We start from the raw sequence: 26564 nt of genomic DNA on the forward strand, positions 1-26564 counted from the left end.
CGTGGTATAAAGATGCGTCTAAAATGCTTTTCTTTTAGAAAATCTCAGAACTAGCATTTAGCTGAAACTAAATACAGGAGGAATTTTGAATGGAAACTGGCAAATTCACTCTGCATTAGTCAAGTGCTGATGAACACCCTTTCAGACAGTTCCCTGTCACTGTGCTGTTCTGTATTAAGAGTGAGACTAGCTCTTTCTAATTCCACTCAAAGTGCCAATTTACATTCTGATGCAAAGTACGTAGTCCATCATACATCATTCTGTCACTCCTGAGCTGCCATAACCTACTACTTTTTAAGATGCCTGTGACACAATTTTGATGCCTACACTCACTATGCATATGCAATTTCCAAATAAAATCTGAATAGTCTTACACTTGCTTGGATTCATTGAAAGGTCAGCAAACATTTATTTCAACATAAACTATTCTTGACAATCATTTCAAATGAATACAGTGGTAGAAGGGTCAGAAAAAGGAACAAAAAGCTTTAAAACCACTGATCTTGAGAACACCATCCCTAATTTTCACTTATTTTAAAATAAAACTATAGTTTTAACTTTGCGTTATAGTCCTGTAATAGAAAATTTCTTGTAAAATCCAGCCATAGCCTTCCTCAAATTTTCTGATGGCTACCTAACCTGAACATTCACTCTGTACTTTAGTCACAGTACTTCTACATCTGACATCTCCTGGGTGGCAGTTTTAATTACATTTAATGAAAAGAAATTTAAACACTTCAATAACAAACAGAAAAACTGTATGCGCTTTTACATCAAATCTGGGAATAGTATTCAAAGCAACTCAAGACAACAGCTCAAAAAGTGATTTAAGCCTACATGGTTAATAAATCTTTTAAAAAGTGGGCACATATGAATTTGTATCATTTAAAAATATTTATAATGAATAAACTATTTTTTCATAGAAAAAAGTTCTAATGTTCTTACTCAGTTTTAAGTCTCAATTTCATATCACAAGCCATGATAATTTTAGGTAGATAATGAACACTCCATTCAAAATTAGTTTATTTTCCTAGCACACCATCGTATTTCCAAACAATTTTAGGTATTAAACGCAAGTTTAATACTTAGCTATGTAATAAGACCATTTCAAGATTGTTTCAAAATTCATCTTAATTTCAGCTCTTCTGGTTATTACACGAAATCATAATTTTATTTTAAAATGTCTAAGTCTTCTATTGTTCTTTAAAATACTTCTAAATCATCACAACCATCTGTTGTAATCAGGAAATGGAATTCAAACTGTTTTTCCAAGAAGTAGATCATAAAAAAAAACCCAGCAAGCCAACCCCAAAACTCCAAATTAAAATCAATTACAATTGCTCTGTGCTCTTATGATCATGTTTTCTTCCTATAACCTGTTGCCTTTTCATCATAAAGTTTAAGAAAAGGGTATGTAATGGTTCAATGCCTTGATTTTGGTGTTTGCTTTTAAAGCGAAGAGGTTGTCATTGTGATGTTTACCTATTCAATACACGTGCAGTTTCAAGTTGGTTAAATGGAAGTAGTGAAACAGGAAATAAGCTGCCAGCAGGATGAACAGTAACTGCAAACCAAATCTTCATGTTGTATCTGTGGCATAACGTCTTCATGGACTCCAAAGAACATCTTTTCAGTTCAGGTTCTCAGAGGTCACTGAGTTTTATAATTATCTCCAAGCCATTTTCTCCACATCCTGTTAAGCTGTCTCTAAACAGCTGTGTGTGTTGCCATGCAGCTTCGCCATCCCCTCCATTTAGAACCGCTTCCAACACAACTTCCGTTGCACCAGAAAAATCTGAATAGGAGTAAAGATTTTTATCTATTGGAGGAAGAGATAAACAATTCAGTAAGCCACTGCTCCAGACAGCATATACTGCTAGAATGCATGTTAAGAAGGGTAAGTTGTAATAAATGTTTAAGGATCTCAGCTGCAACTACTCAAATTCATCTGTCAGTCAGTGGCAAGGAAAAAAAAACAGAACCTGGAAATTTTTGGTTATTATTTGTTAAGTGCTCATGCCTTAGAGGACCTATTAAAGATTGAAGCCACCGCACACAGAAGCATCTATCCTTCCTAGTAAAACACGAAAGTATCTTGTATCCACTCTGTGTTCTTGCTAACCCTGCTCTGTTGCAGGTAGGGGGTGTGTATATTAATAAAACCGGTGTTTGTACCAGTTTTGGTTAAAAGCACAGCACTTTCTTGACCTTGCTAAGAAAAACTGAGTTTAAAAAGTCAAAATACATTTGCATTTATTTTTTTAGTATTTGGATAGTGCTCTCTCCATACAAACTATTTATTTCCACTTACACCTTTGCTGCTTGATATAATTCATTATTTAAAGTCCACACTTACCTCCTACCAGAGCAATTTCTGCTGTTGGAGAGCAAAGTCTCCACTTTATTCTTCCACTCTGAAACGTCTGACTGCTTGTTCTAACTGAAATGTTATCTATTTTTAGACCAACTGACTTGCACTCAAACTTCCAGCTGATGGAAGCAGAGGATGACCCCTCTTTTCGGGCTAAATAAACCTAAATGCAAAGACGACATAGTTAGCATATCAAAAACTGAGACCACCAACAATGATTAATTAGATGTAACAAGGACATAACATCTAAAGATAACACGCTTTCATTCATTATCAAGCCTCTAAACATTACAAAATGGTAGTATCTACAGTTTTAATATAACCTCATTCTGAATCCTTAAGTCTATTCCACAGTTAGGTAATAGTATATGTTCATAGTCCTTCACTAGGGAACACTATTTCAACATAGCTGGTGAAGTTTAAGCCACAAAAATACCTAAGTTTATTATTTTTACAAAAAAGCAGACTTCTGTTTTTCATATAAATGCACAAGCCCACACACTTTTGTTGTTCATTTTGGTTGGTCAGTATCGCTGATGAAGAAAACTGTGTAACCAGCATTTTAGATTCTTCAGATGTGGCTGCATACTACTTGTCCTAGGACTTGACAAGTCTTGGTTAAAGCAAATTATACATGCTAGCCATATATAAATCCTGTATTAACTTTACTTGAACTGTTAGGAGATTTGCGTAATTTAATGTACTCCCAATGCTGTTCTAAACTTCACCTGACTTCAGTCAAGCCCATAGGTTAACATTCATTAAAGTTATTACCAACCCTCATGATAACTTTGTGGTAAGTGTCTGATGGTCCTTTCAAGTCTAGTTATCTATTATCAGCAAACCAAGGTAAAAGATGTTACAGATTGCTGCCATGATCCTTTCAGAATCCTTAGTTAAGAAAACTTATCAAAACTCTGTCATGTCCAAGCTTCTGATTATCATCATACTGAATGGATTTAGATAGCTCTTTAGTTTTCAATCTGGAAAGAACAACCCTGAATAAAATAATAAACACAGTAGTATGTTTTGCTAAAGATCTCACCCTAATATAGAAATGTCATTGACAGACTATGAAGCAGAATTTGTGTTACTACGAACCAGACAAAAATACTAATTCCCATGTTTAAGAAAGCTGAGAAACCCCAAAGGTGTGAGGTGTTATGTTCCCTAGGTGTGAAGATCAACTATGGAAATCAAACAATTTAACCTGCTTTCATGTGAATATAATGATGTTCATGAAAGGGCTGATCTCCACACTATTTTTTAAGTACCTAGCTATTTCTAGCAAGAGATTTCCCTTGATCAGTTCCCACGGAATTGCCATATTTAAGCAAGGAAAGCAAAAAAATCCGTTAATTACTACTTGGTTGAGGTGCACTAAACATATGCTTTTAGGACCTGTCTCATCTTCCATTATAAAATCCAAGCATTTAACCAGAAAAACAGAAGTTAGTTTCCTTCTGTGTCTTTTTGACTGTCCTCTTAACTTTCATACCTGGCTACTCATTTTCCAGTGTCATTTGAAAAAAGTCTTAATTCGGGGCGGGGAAGACTCAAATTCCTTCTACTGGAGCAATTCTTCAGGAAAACAAGCTTTTAGAAATCCATGGATTTCAGATCTACAGGTTCTTAGATTCTCATTATCACCTACTGCAGTCTGCTTGTTTGAGCCCTGGGTGCCAAATTACCTCTAGGTAATGTGATTACATTTGTATTTTGTATCTGTTTAATTTGTATACCATATAGTCAAGTGATACAGAATAGCAAGAACATACACAAATACAGGCTACAGTCAGATCGGCCAAATCGATCATCTATCTGAATCATTCTGATCAACAACACTGCAAAGACAGAATAGGTAACTGATGGTTCTTTTTTGTTACTCTTGGGCTAATATCTATAGTTACTTTTTCTTACTGTGGCTTTTGTATTTAAATTCCTTTCTGTTCATCACATACTAAATGATAAACAAAGTATGAAGGCTCCTTTGGCTGCCAAGTTTCTCGGACAGCTGCTGAATCAATCTCCAAATCCATACCTTGCAGATCTGCTACAGGCATTACAAAAAAGAACAGGCAAACACCAAACAACCTTTCCCTCTGTCTCCCGTAATACAATCAAACAACAAAAAGTCATTTTAGATTCATACACAGACTTTCAGCAGGATGCTCTTCCTGCCTTACCCACAAGTCTGAGATACACCTGGATCTGTAGTTCCCGATTTCTCAAGGCCACCCTCTCATCCTTTATTTAGAAAAATTGAGTTGCTGTTAAATAACAAGGGTAAAACCTTTTTGTCTGGTCTTATAGATTGGACCCTCCCTGTATTACACAATTAGTAGAGCTAAGCAGAACAGCAGACTTGCAGTTGGTTTCAGTGCAAAGGTACTATGTTTCTTGCAAAAGTGAGGATAACTGATCATTGGAGACTTTAAGATATAACATGCCATTAGATTTTTAGCAGATCCTAGGGAAGCAGAGAACAGTTGTCCCTCATTTTGAGTTTTTGTTACTTCTCTTCTCCTATTAGCCTACTCTGTTGAAACATTTTTTATTCTCCATATATTATTATTTCGTCCCTTATTCCTTCTCTTTTATGCAGAATAACTTCCCCAAACTATTCCCCCATTGCATTTTGCAAGTCAATTACGTAGAGACCCAGCACAGAAAACTTCAGAAGACAGTTATATACTTAGCTCCATTTTACATCGATGGGAAGTAAACCATTGCCAACGCTAGAAGAGTATTTGGCCAGAGACCTTTCAGACTAGTGAAATGACATGGGAAGAAAGCAATGACATGCTATAGTCCTTGACAGGAACGCTCAGTTCCATAGTGGTAGCTGTTGCAGGAATTACTGTTTGCTAGTAAATGACCCCTTCCCATCTTACAGGCATCGGTTCTCTTCTTAGGTTAGAGCATACGACTCTGCTGCTGCTCAGTGTCCCGACAGATGGAAAGGATTCTGGGCATGGTATACAATAATCTGGGTAACTAACAGGGTTTTGCATTCTTCCAGACGGAACTCGTAATATTTAGGAAAACAATTTCTTCCTTTGGCTGTGTATCAAAGAGATATGATATATGATAAAGCCATTCTCTAAAACAAGAACAAACCCATCTTTTTTGGAGAGAAGTACTGCTTTTCAACAAGACAGTATTTCTATGTTTGCCCAAAAGCGTTAAGAAGAATGCCATTTTTTTTTTATTTGATAACTTCAGCAAGGATTTTACTTATCTGCAGAAAATTCAGTTATCCTTTCTGAAAGACAAGCTAAATTTATTTCCAATTTCTTAAATCATCTGGTAATCCTACCCGAAGCTTAACAGTTATTTTTATTAACATTAGCTAAATTCTATGGGCACCAAGAGAGGTTTTGATGCCAAACACTGGCAAGGGTTTTCTATTTTACTGGAGTTACTGTACTTTCAGGGTAGATTTTACACTTCTTATAATTGTTATCCTTACCATTTTCCAATCCGTTTCAACCTTTCTCCAAACAGACTCTGCCTTCCAAACACCTGTTTCCCAGCCATTTATTTTTTCATTATTATTGGAAATACGTGTGTAACAATCTTCTACTACATTGTAGATGAGGTGGAAGAATTTAGATGTCTTCTCTTTTTCAGAGGGAATAAAAAGGACTTCTTTTCTTTTCTGAAAAAGGCAAAAAATACAAGCACCTTCATTCCCCAAGACATTTCAGTAAGACTATCTTACTTTTAAACAGCATGCCATGATTTCCCAATTCAGTTTTGCTGTCAACTGAAAAAAATGTCATTTCTAAGAGAGGTCATGGACTAAAGCATTTCTGCAAAACGAAAGTTTTAAACCAGTTTCCAACAATAGATCTGCACCTTTTTCAAAGGGGAGCAGTAATTTTATTTTTGAAATTTTCATATAATTACTTTTAGAAGTAAATTATTAACAAAATAATATAAAATTAGCAAATTTCAGTAAGATATTACCGTTAGGAATAGAAATTTTTCATGTGGAGTATATTTCTTGTACAATTAATAAGTAAATGGTTATTTTGAATAACATATAATTCTGTGACTATCATACACAGCTGCTTGTATATGACAGTTTACAAATCTATGTAAAAAAACTTAAGGTACAAACTTCCTAACTTCACAGTATTACATTTTTTTTTTAAGATTCATTGTTCTTACGCGTTTCAGAAAAGCGGAAATTCAATCTTCTAAACTATGGAGAACTGAAATAAACTCTTAATATCTCAAAGTTAAACAACCCTAAGAAACTCATTAATTTCACTTAACTGTGAAGGTTTAGGATTCTGTTTAGGATTTTTAGTCATTCCACACGACAGGATCGCTAAGTAACTGATGTAACGAGTGATGGGGTAAGCCATACCTTTGCATGCTGGCTCAACTCAAATATAGCTATGGTTCTGAGAAACTGTATCTTAGCATAAAATAATTAAAAATAAAAACTTGCTTTTGGAAACAGTCAAAAAACATTGATAGGAAAAATCAATTGAGTTTGTAAATTCAAGTTGTCTCAAACTTGAGAGATTGTTCCACTTACACAATCCTAAGTGCTCCCACATTGTTTTATTAACAAGAACAGTTGGTCAAAACCTACTTCCAGGCTTTAACCAATGGTAACTAATAAAACCACAAATAAACATTTCTTAAAGTTTTCCCAATTGCTTTCAACTGCCTTAAACTTTTAATTCTGTCACACTGTAATTACTTAAAAGGAAAAAAAAGTGTTTTTTATGAACTTGTACATGCAAAACACACTTTAGATCAAGGATTCCCAAACATTTTTAGAATCAACACACCACCACTAATCCTCAAAAATTACTTGTGGACTTCTGATTTCACATTAAACTTGCACCTCATGTTTTTGCAAATTGCACTGTTTGAACTAAATCTGTAGGCTACCTACCATAAAGTGCTATTCCTCTGTAGACCATAATCATAGAACCTCTAGTTAGCTACCTCTAAGATGGTCACCAGTGCAAAAGTTAAATACCTCTGGACCAACTTCACCTCTGGCTACTCGCCAAGCCAGTGAACCTGATGTCCTTCCACCATATTCTCCAGGTTTAGGTGTTTTAGGAGAAATAAATTCAACAAGCTCCACAATTGTTCTTTCCAAAAGCTCTCTTTTTCTATTTTCTGACAAAGATTGTTGTCTCTGAAAATACATTTAAGAAACAAAGTAAAAAATCCAGAAAAATAGTATTTGTAATTCTGCTCTAGTTACACCAATGGAGGGGAAAGAGAACTGAAAATAAAAAAAAAAAATAAAAAAAGGAGACCAACATTTAAAGTCTAGACTGAGTGTTACAAACACTGATTCTATACCACATGTACAAATATAAATGAGTCATAACTGCATGGTTATTAAACAGCGGTGCTTTTCCTGTGAACTTGCATGCACTATGTGGATTTCTTTTAAAATAAGGTTTGTGCTGGTTTTTGTACATTTGCTTGGATGACAAAACACTTCCATAGCATATTTTATAGCTATTCATATGTATTCTGTACCACAGTTGTTCTAGGTATTATTTGGGGGAAAGAGAAAGCAAGCATAATTTTTGGGTCGAATTTTTCTAAGGTGGAGCGATTTGATTGGCAACATTCTTCGTTTTGTGATTAAGCCCAAACAAAAGATTCCGTCGGTCTCCGAAACAGTTATTTCACAGTGACTGATTCTATCATAAACAATCTATGACATTCATATTTTTGCAGGTATCAGAAAACAGAAAAGCGTGTCACGTACATTTCCTGGTAAGTTAGTGGAAAAGAGAAAGAATTACATAACACTTTCTTTGCTCCCATGAATAAAACTATGGGCACAAACTTCAAAAAAATTAATTGAGAAGCTGGGGTTTTGTCTCCATGATTTTCACATCAAATATACAGAGCTGACATGCAAAAGCTTCTTCCTTAACTGTGGATACACCCACACAGGGCTGGAAAATTAAGTACAATTTTGAGTATGCAAATGATTACATATCATCTTTTTTTTCCTGCTTTGGTGATTGCCCAAGGCATGCATACTCAGCCCACTAGGACCCAAAACTTCAGGGCAGTAAGTATTCCAATTATCTCAAAAGCAGTCCTGACCCCAGAAAGTTTTGCTATTAAGGATCAGGAAAGGCATTTGAGGAGGTTTTGTTCCAGACAACCACGTGGAACTTGGTAAAGAAAAGCAGATACAGAGAAATGATGAGAAACAGCTCCAGCTCAACAAACTCCAGCTGCCAAACACCAGTTCTAACACAGCAAGAGGGCAATACACTTCTGTGTTGATGGATGACAAGCAGTGACTCCAGCAGTTCATGAAACACCAGACCTTCCTGAATCTAACACTTGCCTGGGCACTTCGAATACCCATATGCTGTACTACAGATCTCACACCAGTTCAGAGTAAGTTTGATATGGATTACTCTAAGTTAACGACACCAATCTACAATTTTCTTCAAGCCACTTTGATGTAGGGAAACCTAGCATCAGGAATCATCACGACTGAAGTTAGCGATGCCACACTGAGGCTTCCTTGCCCTTCCTCTGCAGCTGTTAAAGAGCAGTGCTTCAGCACAAAAAAGTTACTTCAGAAGACAGGCCTTTTATGTATGATACAAGAAATAAGGAAGTTCCTCAACCATAAAAAGCACAAGTATGCCAATTCTTGTCATCTCACTCCATCCAGCAAACTGTTGCATATGAACACTAGCAGCAGGTAAGATGTGCATAATGCTCAGACGCTGCAGAGATCAATGCTGCCTGGGCTGGGAAAACCTGCAACTAAGTTTCCTACAAATGACACTGTCATCAATAGCATCCACGTACTGAAAGGGATTCCAAGAACTCCATTATCAACTGCCACGGCTCAAGCTTCCTGCTTTTGTTTTTTTCCTAAGGTATTACCCTCTAGACACATGCTGAGGCCCCACCTTTCTTTGGCAGACAAAGGGAAAAGGAAGGAAGACCGATTGTGAACTGCAGCTTTAAAATCAGTTCTGCATCATGTGCAAGTTATGCTGTTGATGGTTCCTGAAGGACTCTGTGCTTTCAAGAGATTGATAACCTATGATTTAAGTGGACCCACTGCCAGGCAAGCAACAGTTAATTTGAGGGTAAAAATTCAATTTTAAACCTTTAAACAGAGAATACTGGTTCACCTCAAATCAATCACCACAAAATGGTTGCAATTCAACCTAAAATACTAGTTTGCCTTTTAAGAGCTGATGTGGCTGTAGCTAGACCCATTCACAATCACTACCAAAAAACAGGGCCTGTAGCAAATAAAAATAAAGTAGCGTGTTTCCCTGTCCTACCATCCAGTGTCCAATGAAAGCAGTAGAAAGTTGAGGGTCTTCTCCCCAATTTCTATAGGGGTGATATACAATGGACTGGAATAGGGCAATGCCCATACAAAGTAGGTGAAGAAAATTTGTAGTCAGGGTGTGATACAGTACTATAGAATAACATCAGATGGTTGGTAATCCAGAGGCTACATGCCCATTTAGGAATGCCTGACACAAATAAAACACACACAGTATTTCTGAGAAGTAAAACAGTGTACTAAACAGATTAAATTATCCTTGCCTGTTTTCCATTTAACAGTGAGTCACTCAACATGCTTTGAACTGTTGCATGGTCTCTGCTTGGTGACTAAACAGACAGACATGCAGAGAAATAATGACCACAATCATTGCTCTTGATGCAGAAAAGAACAATAACAATGTCTCAGATTCCATTTGTACTAAAATTGCAGTATAGTGACAACGTATACTGCATACCATGCTTCTCTTGAGTTGCAACTTAGAAGAACTGAGCTTGAGAAATGCAGTGCTGGAGCTCTGCATCAAAAGATACGAAGACTATAATCCATCCTAGCATGGAACCAGTCTCTAGGAGATGATGGGAAAAGGGAAAGTTAGTAGAGGCCTCTGCCTACATCACTTATCTGCTGAACAGGCTGCAGTGAAGGAAATTGCATACTAGCTGAAATGGACGCTTCTGACTGAGCAGAGTAATGAAAACATGCTATAAGATGTCTTGATAGCTGTAGGGGTGAGCTGCCTTACCCTTCCTCTACTGACTGCAGAAGCTGCCCAATATAACAGAGATCCCCAAACAGCAACTTTTTAATGGCCCCTTGATTCCCACTGCGTTAGCAACTTAGCAGGAACTTTAGGAAAGGCCCTTTGGCTAGGACTAATGTTGGAAGCCCCAGGCCCTGCCCTCAGATTGCTAAAACAAACTGCCTCCAAGTCCCTGAAATCCAATTCCAACTATATCAGACAAAAGAAAAGGAGTAAGAGCAGTTACTTACAGGGTTTAAATTCATTAGTTTAATAAATTAATCAAACAGGCTGAACAGGTACTGAGCAAAAGGAAGCGCGTGTAGGAGGCCAGGAGTGTGAGTATCATTCAGCTTATAAAAAGGGGGAGTAAGTTGTTGCTCAGAATAAGAGATCATCAAAAAGATTGACTAAGGTGTTCTAATAAAATCACAAGACAGCTTTAATAATACTGGAAAGCAATAGGGAAAGCATGCAGCATAGACAAGAAAGGGCCAGGCTATGGGCAGAGAAAGGAAGACAGGAGAAATAAAGGAGTGTCCTGGAAGCACATGTATAGCTTTCTTCCCTGTACTCAGTTTTTAATGAAGTTTTCATTTAAAACATGAGCAGAATGCCCAATCTTTCTGTTTGAAAACTGCTCATGTCAGCTTATGAGCTGCACAGGCCTGTAAAGTAGATGGAAAGGAGTAAGAAATGTGCCAATAGACCAACACGCAGCACCACCTGTTGGAGATGGCAATGGCACTTTTTTACTGGAGTTCTCTAAACTTAAGTGAAACAAAGCATGATCCTAAGGTGACATTCATGAGGCGAGGAAGAGGTGAGGCAAGCGAGCCCATGAGTCAGTTGCACATACTTTCCTGATCCCATTAATATTGTCAGGTTGATTTTTTTAACTTAATAGTGTCCCATTTCCCATGTTCTTTCCCTACAGACAACTGGTGGAGGAGGAGTCTGGTGACTGGTTTCTATCACCAGTCGATCAGAAGAAAGGCCCCTCAGATCAGTTTTTTAGCCAGTAAGGGTCCAATGCTCAGAGAGGATGCCATTAAATTCCTGCAACCCTGCACAAAGTGCATGCATTTCTCAATGTGAATTTCTCATTTACCTCCTTTTATTTCGCTAAATTTCTCAGTGCTCCACTCTGCTATGTAACTGATTTTTCTTTATTGATTTCAGGCCCTGGCCTCAAACTTAAGTCCAGCTTAATTCCTTCATACTCTTAGCGCAAGGTTATAACCCTCAAGCCAGCAGGCCTCCAAGAAAGGCATAATCTCTCTTTATTAAGCCATCAGCTGTATACTATCACTGGAACTAAAGTTTTATGCACAGGAACTAGTCGTGGAAGGAAGTGGGGACAGAATGGAACCTTACACAGGTCATTCAAGGTTTTGTGACATTCTAGAATACTGAGTCAAGAAAAGTTCACCCTGCCTCAAGCAGGGAGTGGAAAAAGCTTAGCAGAGGTGCTGAGTGCACTCATGTTTTGTGACTATGACATGCAGATGGCAAATGGCTCCAAGTGTTTTGGGGACATCAGGCATGAACAGTCTACATGGCTCTGAGCCAAAACTCTGCCGATGGTATCAACACTTCTTGAAAGTCTTAGACACAGCCTGTGAATCATTCCTCCTGCTTCCTAGAGCTTAAAGAGTCACAGAAAATAAATCAGTATTTATAGTTATAAGAAACACAGCCCTCATTTGTTTTCAAGTTTTAGTATTATTGAAAACGCTCAGCCACCCCCAGGGATTCCACATAGTTACAAAGCAGTTGTGGTTTACCCCCAAAATCTTTTTATGTACAAGTCTACTCCAAAGCCATCAAGAAAAAAAAAAATATATATATACTCAGAATTTTTTTTAACACGTACATGTATATACACACACACATTTGACTGTGTAAGACATAATATGATCATCCTCTTACATACAATTTTTCATCTTATTTCACAGATTCAGCACTGTGACTGATACTTAGGTATTCAGTGTAAAATGAGGTCTGTATAGTTAGCAGCATTTTATATTCCACACCGCACGGCCATTCCTATCAGGTTACCAAATGCATTCCTTTGTTCAAGGACTTCACATTCTGGAAAGACACTTATGTTTCACTTAAAGAAATCCATTTAAGAAAAACTACATACCGTTCTATTTAGTGCGTTAATTGTTTCACGTAGCGTAGCTTCACTGAGCGCTGTTCTTCTGGAGAGCACTTCTTGATGTTTACAGCTATATCTCCAGGTGACATCAACAACCTCAAGCACAAGTTGAAGAAGAAAATAAAAATTCCCATGTATCTTGCTTCATTTAAAGAGGCTAGCTAATCAAAGTATGTTTTTCTATAATAATTCTGGAAATACAGATAGAACATATTGCACACTTGCCTCAGGGCAAGTTTATTAACATCATTACTCCTACCTCGTCTTTGGAGAACGCAATTACATAAGAAAGCTTCTTTCCCCACCCAGTTTCATAGAGAAGAGGTTTATCACAGACATTTTCACATGGATCACAGTGAAGCCATCTTTTCTGAGATGAAGAATATACTTCAGTCCAAACATGATCTATATAACAAAGACCAAGGATAAATAATGAATTATTATAGAATATTGTACGTTTTCCTGATTTAAATGAAGGAACAGGTGAAAAAAGACCCCATTTTCTGTTCATCTACATTCAGAAACATTACCAGAGCTTTCTCTTTCTATCTTAGGATCACAGTCCTGTTGGGGCTCTTGCTGTATTGAATGATTATACTGAACTCTGAAGCAAGTGGAAAAATACTGAAGAAATAAGACGAGGTTACGGCCAGAACAGTGGGATGAAGAAAAAGGAGCAAATTGCAGATGTTGGCACAAAACCAAGGCCAACGGGACGTGATAAGAGGAGCTGGGAAAACGCAGAAAAGAGCCTACATGCCAGAACAAGCAGAAACAGAAATCTTCCCAGTAAACAATTGTTAACCAATCATATTATTATACGCTTGTAAAATAGCCAATCACATTATTGCACGCTTATAGAATGCCTTATAAAAGTCTACCTGGTTTGTACAATAAACGGATCAGATCTTGAACTCTGTGAGTATTTGAATCTGACTCCCGCTCGCCCGAAATGCCCGCAGCACAGTCCTTTATGAATTAACTCAAGATTGTATCATTTTGAAGTCAAACATATAGCCTTACTTCCAGAGATACATTTCACCTCATCAGACAGGAAGTAAACTGAATTCATATTGTCTTTGTTAGCTGAACTGCATAACTCTATATGCTGCCTGATGCCTAATATAATCTGAGAACCATAAGATATATCACCTCATTTTGCACAGGTTTGTATTAACATTACAATATTTTAGAATACTAATACCTGTACAGTCCCAAACGTATCTAGCTTCAAAACCTACAGCTCTGCAACACAGTGTAAAACAGTTAGCCCACTCGCCACAGCGTCCGCATCTAGTTTCCAGAAGCTTTTCAGGGTTGTTATACCTACAGGAGAAAATCAAAATAAAACCCGAATAATTGAAAATACATTTCACCTTTCAAAAGCTTTACATCATGACTGTCCTTGTCACGAGTGCCATTCAGACCACAGAAGACAATGGAAATGATTGCTGTACTGCACAGAACAAGCCCAAGCAGAATGCTACTTTTGACTCACATGACTCCATCATGTTTACAGCAGCACTGAAGGTTTTTTTGAAGGTTTTTTGTTTGGTTTTTTTTTTTTTTTTTCAGTTTTCAAAATTGACTTAGACTTCATCTTAAAACATGATTTTTATATACTGGTCTTTTGAGAGTTAACAAAAATATTTTTTAAAAAATGGATATTCACTCTTTTGCTATAGACTCAGCAAAAGATACACATTACCCTTTGATTTCCTTTAGAAGTGCAAGTTTTCCCTGAAATAACAAAACCCTACCTACACACTATGCCAATATTAATTTTAAATAAAAGTTGTACATTTAACAGTAAAAAATAATAATAAAACAAGTCCACAAGAACAAGGCCACATAAAAGAAAGCTATATATTCTTTTTAAAAATCTCTAATCTTACAGAGCAATTGCAGGTTCATCAACTATCTTTATCATGTTTCTTAAATCAGCTTCTCTAATCTTTCAACCAACAACTTATCACTTGTTCACAAAACGCACAAATGCAAAGCTGTTTCTTGAAAGACAACAAGAAAAAGACAAAGCAAATCTTTGTATGCTCACCTTGGGAATCTGTTACAAAACTGACACTGGTTGCAGTAATGATTTTCCACTCGACTGGCATTCCACCTTAGATCATCTTCGGTAGGCAACAAGTAGTCACTTTTAGGCTCTGTCTGCCCACCACACCTGCTGCAAGGAAGATTATTCACCCAATGAAAAAAGTAATTCTTAAACCAGTCCAAGAGCTCCAACAGTAAGAAGTCCTCTTCATTCACATGTGCACCTGTAAAATTTATACAGCACAGTTAGGTCAAATGGAAAAATAATTTAGTTGAACTTTCCAGTATCTACATAAATCACCATCTCTAGGCCTTTATTATAATTCAGAAGTCCCGTTATAAAAAAAGCTTCATATGTTAAACACACACAAAAAAGAAAATCTTAATTCTCAAAACTGAGTAACGTCAAACTGTCTATGTAAAGAACAAAAAACTGCATGAAACTGCTCAAAATGAGAAGATTTCAAGCACAGGCCATACTTTCTTTTCTTGAAAGTATCTGAAATGGGTAAACCAGAACCCATCTATGAAAATGTAACTGCTATCATATGAATATCCTTCTCTTGGTTTGCAAAATAAATCCTTCATGAAAACATTGCATGGAAAGAATGACAAATGTGATTTATTTGAACAGAAAGCAGTTGCAGTCGGCTGTGACATGCAGCTATTCTTGACTGCACAATCCATCTTTCTAATGAAAGTAATAAAGGGAAACAGTAAAAAAAATATCCGTACTTCTGATCAAATGACTCTTTAGCACAGTCTTTATGAGCCAAAAATGTCTATTAAGCATTGTAAGGGAAGTCCTAAAAACAAGTGTCCCCCAGCACTAAGCAGTTATTCCCACAGGTGACAGTCTTAAAACAGCAGTACAGATAAACCAGAGCAGCTGACAGGGCCAATTACCCATACATCTCATACACAGTCCATTCCCAAAGGAATGTTTCTATAAAGTTCTTTCAATGTTTTCAAACTTCACAATCCAAAACAGTGGAGTTCCACCCCTGCCCCATTATTGTATCTAAATTCAGGTCTCAAAGCCATTGACTGAAGCCATCTAGATCAGCTTGATGGCTTGGGAAGTTCTGTGCAAAGCAGTATCAGAGCAGAGTCTAAGCGGGATGCTTGGATTTTTTTTCCTTTTTAAAAGAATTTAAAAGTTTTCATTACTGTTAAGTCTCTTTTCCCCATTGCATCGTTCTATGCTGCTGAATGAGAATGCTTTGTACTTGTTCATTTAGTTTCCTACTTCCCAGTATGGCTTTATAAAAAGAGAAAAAAATACTAAGAAAATCCACTGACGAAGAGCTCTCTAATGCCAAAAGTACAATTACATATTAGTGTGTGGCCGTATGAGACATCGCAAAGTCTTTCATAAAAAAGATGAGAAAAGCTTATTTTTGGTTTGCAAATCAACAGCGCTCCCATCAAGTTAGCAGAATTGCTTCAGTCTTCTATCAAAGATTCACAGTGAAAAGGATTTTTTTTTTGTTTAAATATGGTCTTGGAATCATTTGGGTGGGGTTTTTTTACATATTTATCTCATACAAGTAAAATTTCACTGTATTGCAAAAACAAATCTAAAACTGTCACTTAAAAATATTTTAACTGACAAAGATTTTGTACCTTCAAAAAAATCTGCATTTATGAAGGAAATACACGTGTTTTAGCCGTTGATGCCACAAATATTTATGCCTATGTTTCACTTCTGGCTCTGAGAAGATGGCATGTGAACAACCCTATTCATGTAAGCATTAGCAAGAGGTGATTTTTTGTATCAATTGTGTCTTGGAAAGGTCTCATACAGTGTCTCACCAATAACATCACTTCAAAAAGAGAAGCAGTATTTCAAAATTTTATTCTGAGTTTGCAGTTGTAGTATGTATGGGAACACTGCACTCCAACAATTTCAAAACAATGACTACCCAAGCAAGAAGCTCCCCTCCTCTTGTAGCTATTCCACTCTAGATGCAAGGAATGTAACAGTACATGCTCATCTCATTTTTTCCCCTGCATTGTTAACTATTAATTCAGAAATAGAGTTCAGAATTTCTACATGAAAGCAGTAAAGGATGAATGACAAAAATGAAAAAAAAAAAAAAACAAAACCAGAAGGAAAGAGAGAAGTAGAAAATTTGAAAATTAGGAAGGTAATTCTGAATTAGAGACAGCAATTGGAACCTGCAAGCATGTGACCAAATCCACATACCTAAAGCATAGTAGATACACGCATCATTCCAATGTTTGAAAGAATATTTCTAGTTTCATATCCATTATAACTTGACAGCATTACCTTTGTCCAGTCTTGTAGCTTGTGCTAGCTTTTTCTGAGCCTTCGTTTTCAATTGCTGGAGGGGAATTGAAGCTAGCGCTTTCCGCTGAATAGAAGGATTCTCATACATCAATACATGATGCTCAAATTTTGTTTGAAGTGTTTTCAAGATATCTGCAGCCTGCAAAAGGATTTTCAGTCACAAGATGATTTATGAACTTTCACCTTAAGCGAGAAGAACCAAGCTCTCCTATTTTAGTCAGTCGTAATTCTATACTTACAGTTACATTATATGTTGCTTAACAGGCGAAATATTTATTTGTAAAGATATCAGTAAAATTCTGGACACCACCACCCAAACTGTAAAGCCAGCCTTGTCATCTTTGAGCATTCTGAATGGTGTCCCAAGTATACTGATTCTGGGAGAAAACTGCTTTTCTTAAAGATACCTCTGTAGCAAAATTTGACTTAGTTTCCACCCCCTGCTTTTCTTTTGGACATCTTTTATCTGAAATCCATGGAAGAAACTGTAATTCACTCCATTTCCTGGACATTGCTGCACCAGTTCAAAGAAGCCTACTATTGATGAATGTTGCTTTCCTGTTTCTTACTCACGAATGCTACTTGTCTATTTCTTCTTCCTTCTCTCACAGATCAACTCTGATAAAGATTTGGATAGCCTTGTGACCATGTATTGGACAGTGTCTTTCACTAGAAATCAAATACAAGAACTAGGTATCTTCAGTCAGTTATCCTAAGCGTCACTTAGTGGCAACTACATGTTGCACCCAATAAGGTACACCCGTATCTACTAAAATAAATAGCTAAAGTTAATAGTAGTGGTGTTAGTAGCTGAGCAAACTATTTACTCCCATTTAAAGTGGGACAACACAGAAAGTGAAATGGGATTTTATAATTAAGGGTGTGGCATGTTTTGGGGGGAAGCCTGTGGCACTGCTAAATAACCTTTTCTCTACTGCTAGATCATGCTTCAGTCTTCAGCCTTGTTAACTAATTTTTGTTTCATCAAAAATCCCACACCTTCCTGAAACGCTAGCAGCAAATGCAACATAACGCACAGTGTGAAAACTCTTCAGAAGGAAACATCTTTCAAAAGAGCATTTAAATTAGGAGTGATTATTTTGATGCTGGACAGTACTGGTCCTTATTTTTTGTAACTGCTGAAACAGAACTGGTTTCGTTCTTACTGCCACTCATCAGCTGCAGGTGATTGTTTTAACATCATAAACCCAACTGTGTTCAGATTCACTTTAATGCAAGTTGAAAACACAGAAATGAGGGAAGTTAGGGACTGCCAATGGCTTATAGAATTTCATGTTCTGCCAGCTTCCTGAAAAAGTGTTCAGAAATACTGCTCAGCACAGCAGAACATCTCCCAAATTCTTTGACAATTCAGATTGCCCCACTGGCAGACATTATCAGTGTTACAGTAGTGCTTAATGGTTTAATGGAAGCCACTGTATATCAATGAAGTCTTAAATAAACATCTAGAAGTGTGGTGAACCTCACTGCAAAGTTTGGATACCTCTTTCCTCCTATAATTACTATGTCAGCCATGAAGATCAGAATCCATCCACCCAAATCACTACCCAAAGCCTGCCTTCCTTCCTCCAAGTCTCAAGAATGCCTTATGATAAGAAATGCAGAAGAGACACAGATAAGGCATAATAACGATGGGTTAGGTCCCTGAAGTGTGCCATTACATTCCTGTGCTGTATCAACTAAGCCACTTCTCCCTGTGCTTACCAGGGCTCCCATGATTCACAGGTGTAATGCATAGGCAAGAAATAAAAATGCTTGCACTACAAAACCCACCCTAGAACTCTCTTGACATCTGACAGCAGCACATATAACGGTAACACAACTATACCGCTGCAGCATACTCACTGAAAAACAAAATACATACTGCTGTGCAAGCAAAATGACCAAATAATAGCCAGAAGGTATTTTTCAGATTTCCTTCCAAGCAACCCAGACTACACAGACCAAACGCAATGGCTCAGAGAGCCATCAGTGCAATTTCCTCAAGAGATCAGCTGAAATGCAACATTCTAATAGAATACCAACATTGTGTTAGCAAAGTCTCTAAATTGTAGTATTCAGTCCCACCATCCATGTTGAATCTCAAGAGGCATGGAAAAATAATAGTTGCAGAGAAATGGATCTACAACTCTGACTGCTAGCATAAGTCAGGGCAGATTAACTACAAATGAGAAGGATTAACCTCAGAATACATCTTGTCAAATTGAAATCTGCAGCATTTTTCTCACTGCAAAATCAACGCAACTTCTAAAACTTCAAAGCTTCTCCAGTACTAATCAGTACTGCCACAAGTCACTCTAGAGGTTTCACAATCACTTCCAACCACTGCTGCAAAAGTGGCTGAAACAGTAAAAACCAAGAAGCAGACAAGAAAAGCCCAAACCCCAAATTCATATAAACCAAGTCAGTATATTCAGAGGCAACTGCTAGCACGCTAAGATAATTATATTAAATGGCTCAATATTCAAGTGCCTACAACAATTCCCTTCCCAATGGACATTACGGGTGATAATGCATCACTGAGTGCTCTGTCTCCCCATAACTTTAATCTATGCTTTGCCATTTCTCTTCCATTGATCTTGGGTAAGTCTTGGGAAGAAACAGTATGTAATATTTCTGTATCCAATAATATACTGATAATTTAAGACACAAACTCTGTTTAAGAATGTATGAAAAGTGAGCTTTTGGAAGAATTCAATCTTAAAGCTGATATAAGATGAAGTGATACTGGTTCTAGGGGGAAAAAACTCTTTAGAAAAGTTAAACCAAAGCATCCTTCAGACCTTCTATCAAAAGGTATAACTTAATTTTTCAGAGTTGTATGAGGTGTGAAGAGCCTTCTCCCATCAGGCCAAGTAACATCAGATGAAAGAACTCTGCCTCTCTGTCTTGATAGGGAACTTCATCTCAACCCTTACACATGGGACACACAGCCGAACTATAGATTTGTCCTTGCCTGGCTAAATTTCTGTCTCTCACAACAGCTACATGTGAAAAAAAGAAAGCTTTCCTCACAGGAGGCTCACACAGAAGTCGTAACACATTAACTGAAATGCTACAATTATAAACATTATGGTTGTGCTCCTGTTCTTTCGCTGGCTCTCAAATACCAAACATGGTATACAGCCCCAGTCTTAGCTTCCCACCCCTCCCTTTGTTCCCCCACCTTGCTGTTCCCTTCCAATACAAATGAACCTTCTTTTTTTTTCATGACACCCTGATCAATAGAACATTTATGGACATCTTCAACAAAATCTCTTGCTAATAGTCTATTTATACCATGTTTCATGTTGAAATCGAAACCAACGAAAACACTCAAGAACTTCAGAAACCACTGGAAAAATAAAAAATTCCTCTAGTCCAGCCTCCTGCTCAAAGCATGGTTAGCTATGAGGTAAGACCAAGTTGCTCTGGGATTTACCAAGTCAGGTCTTGAAAATGCCCGGATTTGGAGACTACAAAGCCTCTCTAAGCAACCCATCCCAACAGCTAACTCTTCTTCAATCTTAATCTTGAATATAAATGCACCTACAAAGTTTCCGGATTGCAATTACCATTTCAAGAGATTGCACAAGTGATGTTTCTGGTTGCTGACGGGCAGGGACAAGAAGAGAGTCAGCAGGTCTTGAAGGCTGATGTGCAACTCTCTGAGTGCTGGCCATGGTTTCAGAGGATCCTGATCTGTGGGTCTGATTTGACTCATTCAGTCTGCTGCTCCTCTCTCCAGCAATTAAGTCTCTGATTTTACGTAGCTGTTCAATAGAAGCTTCCTTAGGGAAAACCAGATGAGTTTCTCCCTGAAAGATAAAACAAATTAATTCAGCAGTTAATGCAGGTCCAAGCTAGTGAGCCCATTTGTATCTATAGCTAACAGCTGTATCATATACTGGAAGTTAGCACCTTAAGGGATGGCAGGATTCAGCCTTCAGATCAGGCCCCTTACAGCAGAAGCTTGTAGATCAAGAACTTACAGTCGAAAAAAGGCTCGTAACAACACGCTTTTGTCAGTAATTTATTTTGCAGAGCCACACATGGACAACAATTATAGTTTGGCAGAGAAAGCAGCAACAACAGAAATGAACAACAAATGCACAAATGCTCAGTTCTCACTCTACAGCAGTGAAATGCTAGGCAGCACAGGAGGACAGCCAATGCTGGGGGAAGAAGCCTCTAGAATGGCGTCTGCTGTGAACTCTATAGTGCTATCTTTTAAGCTTGGTAAGTTTTCAGATAGGAAATATTCTTATTGAGACCTGTACCTGGTTGATGTTTGGGTTCCTATTTTTGATCATAACATGATTACTGGCAGCAAAACAAAAGATTAGTGATTATGGCAGAAGCAAGTATTAGTGTACTTAACATGAAGGAATAGGTTACTAAAAGCATTAATATCCTGAAACATTCATACTTCAAGAGTTTCAGTTTCTATCACTGCAGCACTTCTTTTTATTAAAGTAATTTTTTTATCCACAGTTATCTTAGGTCACCTATCATTGCAGATGCAGTGCTTCACTTTAACTCTTACAATCACTGCAAAACTAATTGGAATGTATCAATCCAGCAGAAGAGTCCTCACTTTTTAATTGAAAAAGTTGGCTTACCAAGCAGAGACAAAAGAAAGAACAATCTTTTTTTATCACAGTTGAAGAGAAGTTCATGAGCTCAAGCCTCAATTGACACAATAACCATAGGACAGAGCCAACATGCTGTTAAAGATCTGACAGAAGTCGCGAGTAGCACTTTAACACGTTTAAAATGACTGTTATTACTGCTTAAGTGCTTCACTAGCTACACTGACAACCTCTTGGCTAAAACACATCATTAAAAGTCATCTCCTGAGTACCAGCATGAGAATAAATCCACAGACCATTTATTTCTCTCTCTGCTGTCACCATTTCTTTCAGCATACCTTCCCCCCGCACCCCCCCCCCCCCCCCCAAGTAGGACAATTACAGTAACTTTACCCAGAGCAGGCAGAAGTCTCATGACAGCTGGACCTAAATAACAATATATGCACCCATACAGAAGTGTAGCATCAAACAGACAAATTAAAGCAAAGCCAGAGCAAGAGCTTTGCACCATTAAACAAGAGCTGGGTTTTAACCCCAGCTCTCCTGTAATTACAAAGGCTCCTTCTAGCTTAACAAGGTTTGGTAGCTTGAATTCCACCAAGACAGGGATCATTTCAGGACAAAACCCAACCTTCTAAATACATCTTTTTGACTACAACAAAATCAAGACTCACTCAAGACTATTTTAGGATTCAGTTGCATAATTATTTTAAATGGGTGAAAGCCCCACCCTCCCACTATTTCAACAGTCTGTTGCCCTCCACTGCTGTCAAAACAAAACCAGTACTTGCACAGCTGCACTGTGAATTGGCTGAATTTTTTTTTTTTTTTTTTTGGGGGGGGGGGGGGGGGAGTAGGAGGGGGTAGGATTACTTTTTAATCAGATCAGCTTCCCTTAGCTAACTCACTATGGGGCCACACAAGCCCTACTGATGGTAGGAACAAGGAACAGAAGAGCAGGACTTCCCCCCCCACCTTCCAAACGTTGGTTTCAACACACAGATTTACAATATGGAAACTACTGCCCAATGGCGCAGTCTGATGTCCAACTAATAGTGGGCTGCTACTGAAAGAAGGGGTTTTCACCCCTGTTTCCCACCATTTCCTTTGTGCTAGCAGGGATATGTATCTGACAATTAAGCAAACCAGCAGTGCACCTGATCAGCAGAAAACCGGGCTTATCACAGATCAGGTTAGCTCTGACTCCACCATATTTCTGAAGTAGCCTCATCTGAATTTTCTGTTGGTTAACTGCAGATATTTGCATACAAGAATTGAAAGAAAATAGCAACTGGCTTAAAATCTAGTGCCTTACAACTGGCAAAGCAGAAAAAAAACCCCAACCAATTTTAAATTTTAGTGTGCAAACTGATGAAGACACCAGAAATTACTAAATCATACTCACCTCTTGAAACCCCATCTCAAATAAACATTCAACTGCTCCTCTGACAGGCAACAGCCTCGTGGAAAATGCTGGATTTCCAATCCGAATTAATCTATATTTTTCTTCATAAGGATTCCTGAAGAAATCAAAAGTTTTAATCATGTTTGCAAACTAAGTAAACACTTAAAAGCTGGGCAACTGCACTAAGCAGTGTTAGTCATTCACAAGAGATTTTTTAAGAAGTTTAGTTTCATCCATACCTCGTAGGCAGTGTATGAAACCTCTCTAAAACTTTGACTTAGTTCACGTCCTTCCACGCTTAACTCCAAGAGTTACAAACTGGATCCAAATTGTAGTTTGCAACTTAAGTTGATAAATATGTTTTCTTCTAGCCCTACCCAGCAGTGCTTATTCTGCGGCGATACTTAAAGACAACTTCACACCCCTCACCGCCTGGCAGCATTCTAACTGAACTCCTCAGCTGGATGGTTTTAGGCCCACTATGGAAGCTATGCTCAGCTTCCTGGTATGGGGGCAAAACTACTGCAGTCTCTCTACTTCTCGAAGGGCTCCCCGTCAGCTCCCCTCTCCTCTTTCGACTCTCCTACACCTTCTTATCTCACTTCTTCCTTTAAAATGGGACAGCCCAGGACCCACTGTTCTCTGCCACACAGCATGGATTTTGTGAGTGGTTGACAAACCAGATACTGAGAGGGAGGGGCACTCGGAACGTCCTGAGTTGCTTGAAGACATCAAGGTCAATCACACATACTGGTGCGTATGTATACCCCCCAGAGCCACCTCACAAAACAATTGTAATTAACTCCTGATACCCAGTCTTACCACGTCAGAAAAGAAAGGCAACAGAAAAATCAAGTCACTGTTTTAGCATCACCTGTTATGCATCTGCTGACCTTTAGGTGACCTCAAAACAACCCAACCAGCAATCAAGAAAGAAATAAAAATCCAAGCCACTACACACTTGTGCGAAAAGTAATCTTATGTTAAAATAACGACAAAAAGCAGCAAGATGTTTTTGAGCCCCGGTATTACGTAACAGACCGAACCACAGGGCGCACCTCGAGCTGTGCTGCCGTGAGCCCCGGAGCGCCCGGCGTGCCGGTGCCGTGACCGGCCGCTCCTGGCGCCGCGCCAGCGCCCCGCCGGACTCCCCCCACCCCGAGCGCGCTGCTCCCCCGGACCCGCCGCGCCCACGGCCCCCGCGGCACCCACGCACGGCTGCGACCGGCCAGCCACGGCCGGGAGCCGGGCGCTGGCCCCGCGGCGGGACAGCAGGGCCCCGAGGGCCGCGGCCCCACCGCCTGGGCGGGTGAGGGGCGCCACCGCCGCCCTCAGGGCCGCGCTGAGGAGGCGGCGGCCACAAGCGCCGCCGGCCGCTCCCCAGGCGAGGGGCAGGGGCTGTCGCGGCGCGGGGCCGGGGGGCGGCGGGCCGGGCGCGCACCCTGCAGCAACGCCCGCCGCCGGCCGAGCCCGGCCCGGCTGGAGAGAGCGGCGACCCAGGGCGCCTCCCGCCGCGCCCCGCTCACCGGAGGATGTTGTCCGCGTAGGTGAGGAGCAGCCGCGAAGCTTCCAGGAAGATCTCCCGCCCGTTCTGGCAAAGCTCGCTCACGGCGGGGGAGCCCGGCGAGGAAGAGAGGCCCACGGCGGCCGCCATCGCGGCGCTCGGCGCGCACCCCCCCGCCCCCGCCTCAGGCGGGCGGCGCCGGCAGCACCCAGCGCTGCGCCGGGAGCGTCGCAGCACGCATGCGCAGCGGGCGGGGAAGGGGGGTGTCACCGCCCCCAGCCCCGGCGGCAGGCGGTGGTGTTGCAGGAGCGTCGTGCTGGCGGCTTTAACGACGTGGCGATCGGTGCCCGGTGGCGCTGGTGCAGCAGGGCCGCCTCAGGCGCCCCTGGCAGGCGGCAGTGTGACAGGCACGCAGGCCCCTTCCGCACCGCCCTGTCGCAGCGCTGCCCGCGGGTGCCGCAGCGGCAGCCCCGCTGTGCCGCAGGGACGGGAGCGCCGCCGCGGCTGCGCCCCCCGCCCTGGCACCCCTTCCAGCCCTGCCTGCAGTCTGTCCAAATGGCGAAACAAGCCCTTAGTTTGCGTCTCCGCTTTTTCTAGAGGTCTGGTTTGTGCCATTAGTGAACAAACTGCATCGGAGAATCTTAGACAAAAATGTCTGCGGGGCTTTGCTTTTTTAAGAATGCAAGATTTTAAAAGTTCCAAGTAAAAGAGGTCTTTAAAATTCAGGCAGGCTTCGATTATTGGCTGACATTTTGCTCTCTACCTCTGCTGCCTGCTCAGACAGGTCAAAGAACATGGTACCTATCCCTTTCAAAAGCTGAGATTTAACCCAACACAAATAACTTTTGCTGAGATTAGCTATTAATCCTACTAGCATATTTTAAGTCATTAATTCAGCCCTCAAAATCATGGAATTGGTATCAAAGTAATAAAATTTTAATTTAAGATTATGTTCCTTGTTTCTTGGCTGCTGCTTCAGCTTTTCACTTCCTTTCCATGCTTTTCATATAGGTATGTGGCTCTTAATGTCAGCTCCCCTCTCAAAGATTTAACTGTATTACCATACGCGTAGCATAAGTACATAAAGCATATACCGTTAGTAAATAATGCTTTGGAAGTCCTCATAGGAAAGTGGTGTGAAAAATTAGAAAACCAAGCACCAACTTCCAACAAATTACTAACACATTAAATTAAATGTCCAAGGAATGTTACTTCTAAAAGGATATTAAAGGCAGAATCTTCATCTAAAAAAACCCTACACAAGTGTTTATTTTTTCTTTATTAAATATTGCATTTCCCTCCTTTTTGGCATCTGGTTTTTTTTTGTTTTGTTTTGTTTGTTTTTATTTTCCAGCAGTACATGCTTGAAGTCTTTATTGATGAGACTTTGGCACACATTTTGTGCTCTGCCATGATAGCTCTTGGACTTAATATATTTCATGGTGCCATTGTCTTAAGTATGTTCCTACATATCATCTCAGGCATAGCTAGCAGCATGGTCTCAGTTCAGATCATGCACCTAGGCTCCTGGAAGCAGCAACAACATAGTTTACTTTCACGTGTTGATGCAGTTGGCCCATTTGTACATATATTTTAAAGGCACTCCTGTAAAGTCAGTAATCAACTTGTCTTTGCTTACTTCTGTCTTCTCTGCCAGCATTTCAGCATCCATGTGGAGGAGAACACTTTCATAGAATCATAGAATCATTTAGGTTGGAAAAGACCTTTAAGGTCATTGAGTCCAACCGTTAACCCAAGTCCATCACTAAACCATGTCCCTAAGCACCACATCTACATATCTATCAAATACCTGAAGGGATGGTGACTCTACCAGTGCTTGACAGCCCTCTCAATGAAGAAAATTTTCCCAACATCCAACGTAAACCTCCCTTGGTGCAGCTTGAGGCCATTTCCTCTCATTCTATCACTCCTCACCTGGGAAAAGCAATAGACACCCACCTCGCTACACCCTCCTTCAGGCGGCTGCAGAGAGCAATGAGGTCCCCCTTGAGGCTCCTTTTCTCCAGGCTAAACAACCCCATTTCCTCAGCTGCTCCTCACAAGACTTGTTCTCTAGACCCCTCACCAGC

The 26564-nt window shown here is 39.6% G+C and overlaps 1 protein-coding gene across 3 annotated transcripts; it reads right to left on the bottom strand.

Moving 5' to 3' along the window:
* Nucleotides 1-380: 380 nt before the first annotated feature.
* NGLY1 (N-glycanase 1) lies at nucleotides 381-24691 on the bottom strand. Of its 3 annotated transcripts, XM_055803893.1 has the most exons (12): nucleotides 24497-24691; nucleotides 22971-23085; nucleotides 20549-20791; nucleotides 16953-17112; nucleotides 14661-14883; nucleotides 13809-13930; nucleotides 12864-13009; nucleotides 12590-12700; nucleotides 7377-7541; nucleotides 5844-6032; nucleotides 2357-2534; nucleotides 381-1819 (listed from the first exon to the last, which is right to left on the bottom strand). In XM_055803893.1, the coding sequence occupies exons 1-12, from the start codon at nucleotides 24622-24624 to the stop codon at nucleotides 1644-1646; spliced, it is 1956 nt and encodes a 651-aa protein (XP_055659868.1). In that variant the 5' UTR covers nucleotides 24625-24691; the 3' UTR covers nucleotides 381-1643. The 3 variants fall into 3 exon arrangements, with proteins under 3 accessions (XP_055659868.1, XP_055659866.1, XP_055659867.1); XM_055803891.1 differs by lacking the exon at nucleotides 7377-7541 and having other exon boundaries at nucleotides 24497-24689; XM_055803892.1 differs by lacking the exons at nucleotides 381-1819; nucleotides 2357-2534 and adding an exon at nucleotides 2545-4424 and having other exon boundaries at nucleotides 24497-24689.
* Nucleotides 24692-26564: the final 1873 nt, after the last annotated feature.

This window comes from Falco peregrinus, chromosome 5 (assembly GCF_023634155.1).
Source record: "Falco peregrinus isolate bFalPer1 chromosome 5, bFalPer1.pri, whole genome shotgun sequence".
Classification (NCBI taxonomy): domain Eukaryota; kingdom Metazoa; phylum Chordata; class Aves; order Falconiformes; family Falconidae; genus Falco; species Falco peregrinus.

Bases quoted from the DNA above. Each gene is read 5' to 3' on its own strand.
- NGLY1 (XM_055803893.1), bottom strand. From the start codon at position 24,624: ATGGCGGCCGCCGTGGGCCTCTCTTCCTCGCCGGGCTCCCCCGCCGTG. The intron at 7,542-12,589 runs GTATGTAGTTTT...ATGTATTTTCAG, and splicing joins TTAACGCACTAAATAGAACG to AGACAACAATCTTTGTCAGA. The intron at 2,535-5,843 runs GTAAGGATAACA...CTTTGCATTTAG, and splicing joins TTGAAACGGATTGGAAAATG to GTTTATTTAGCCCGAAAAGA.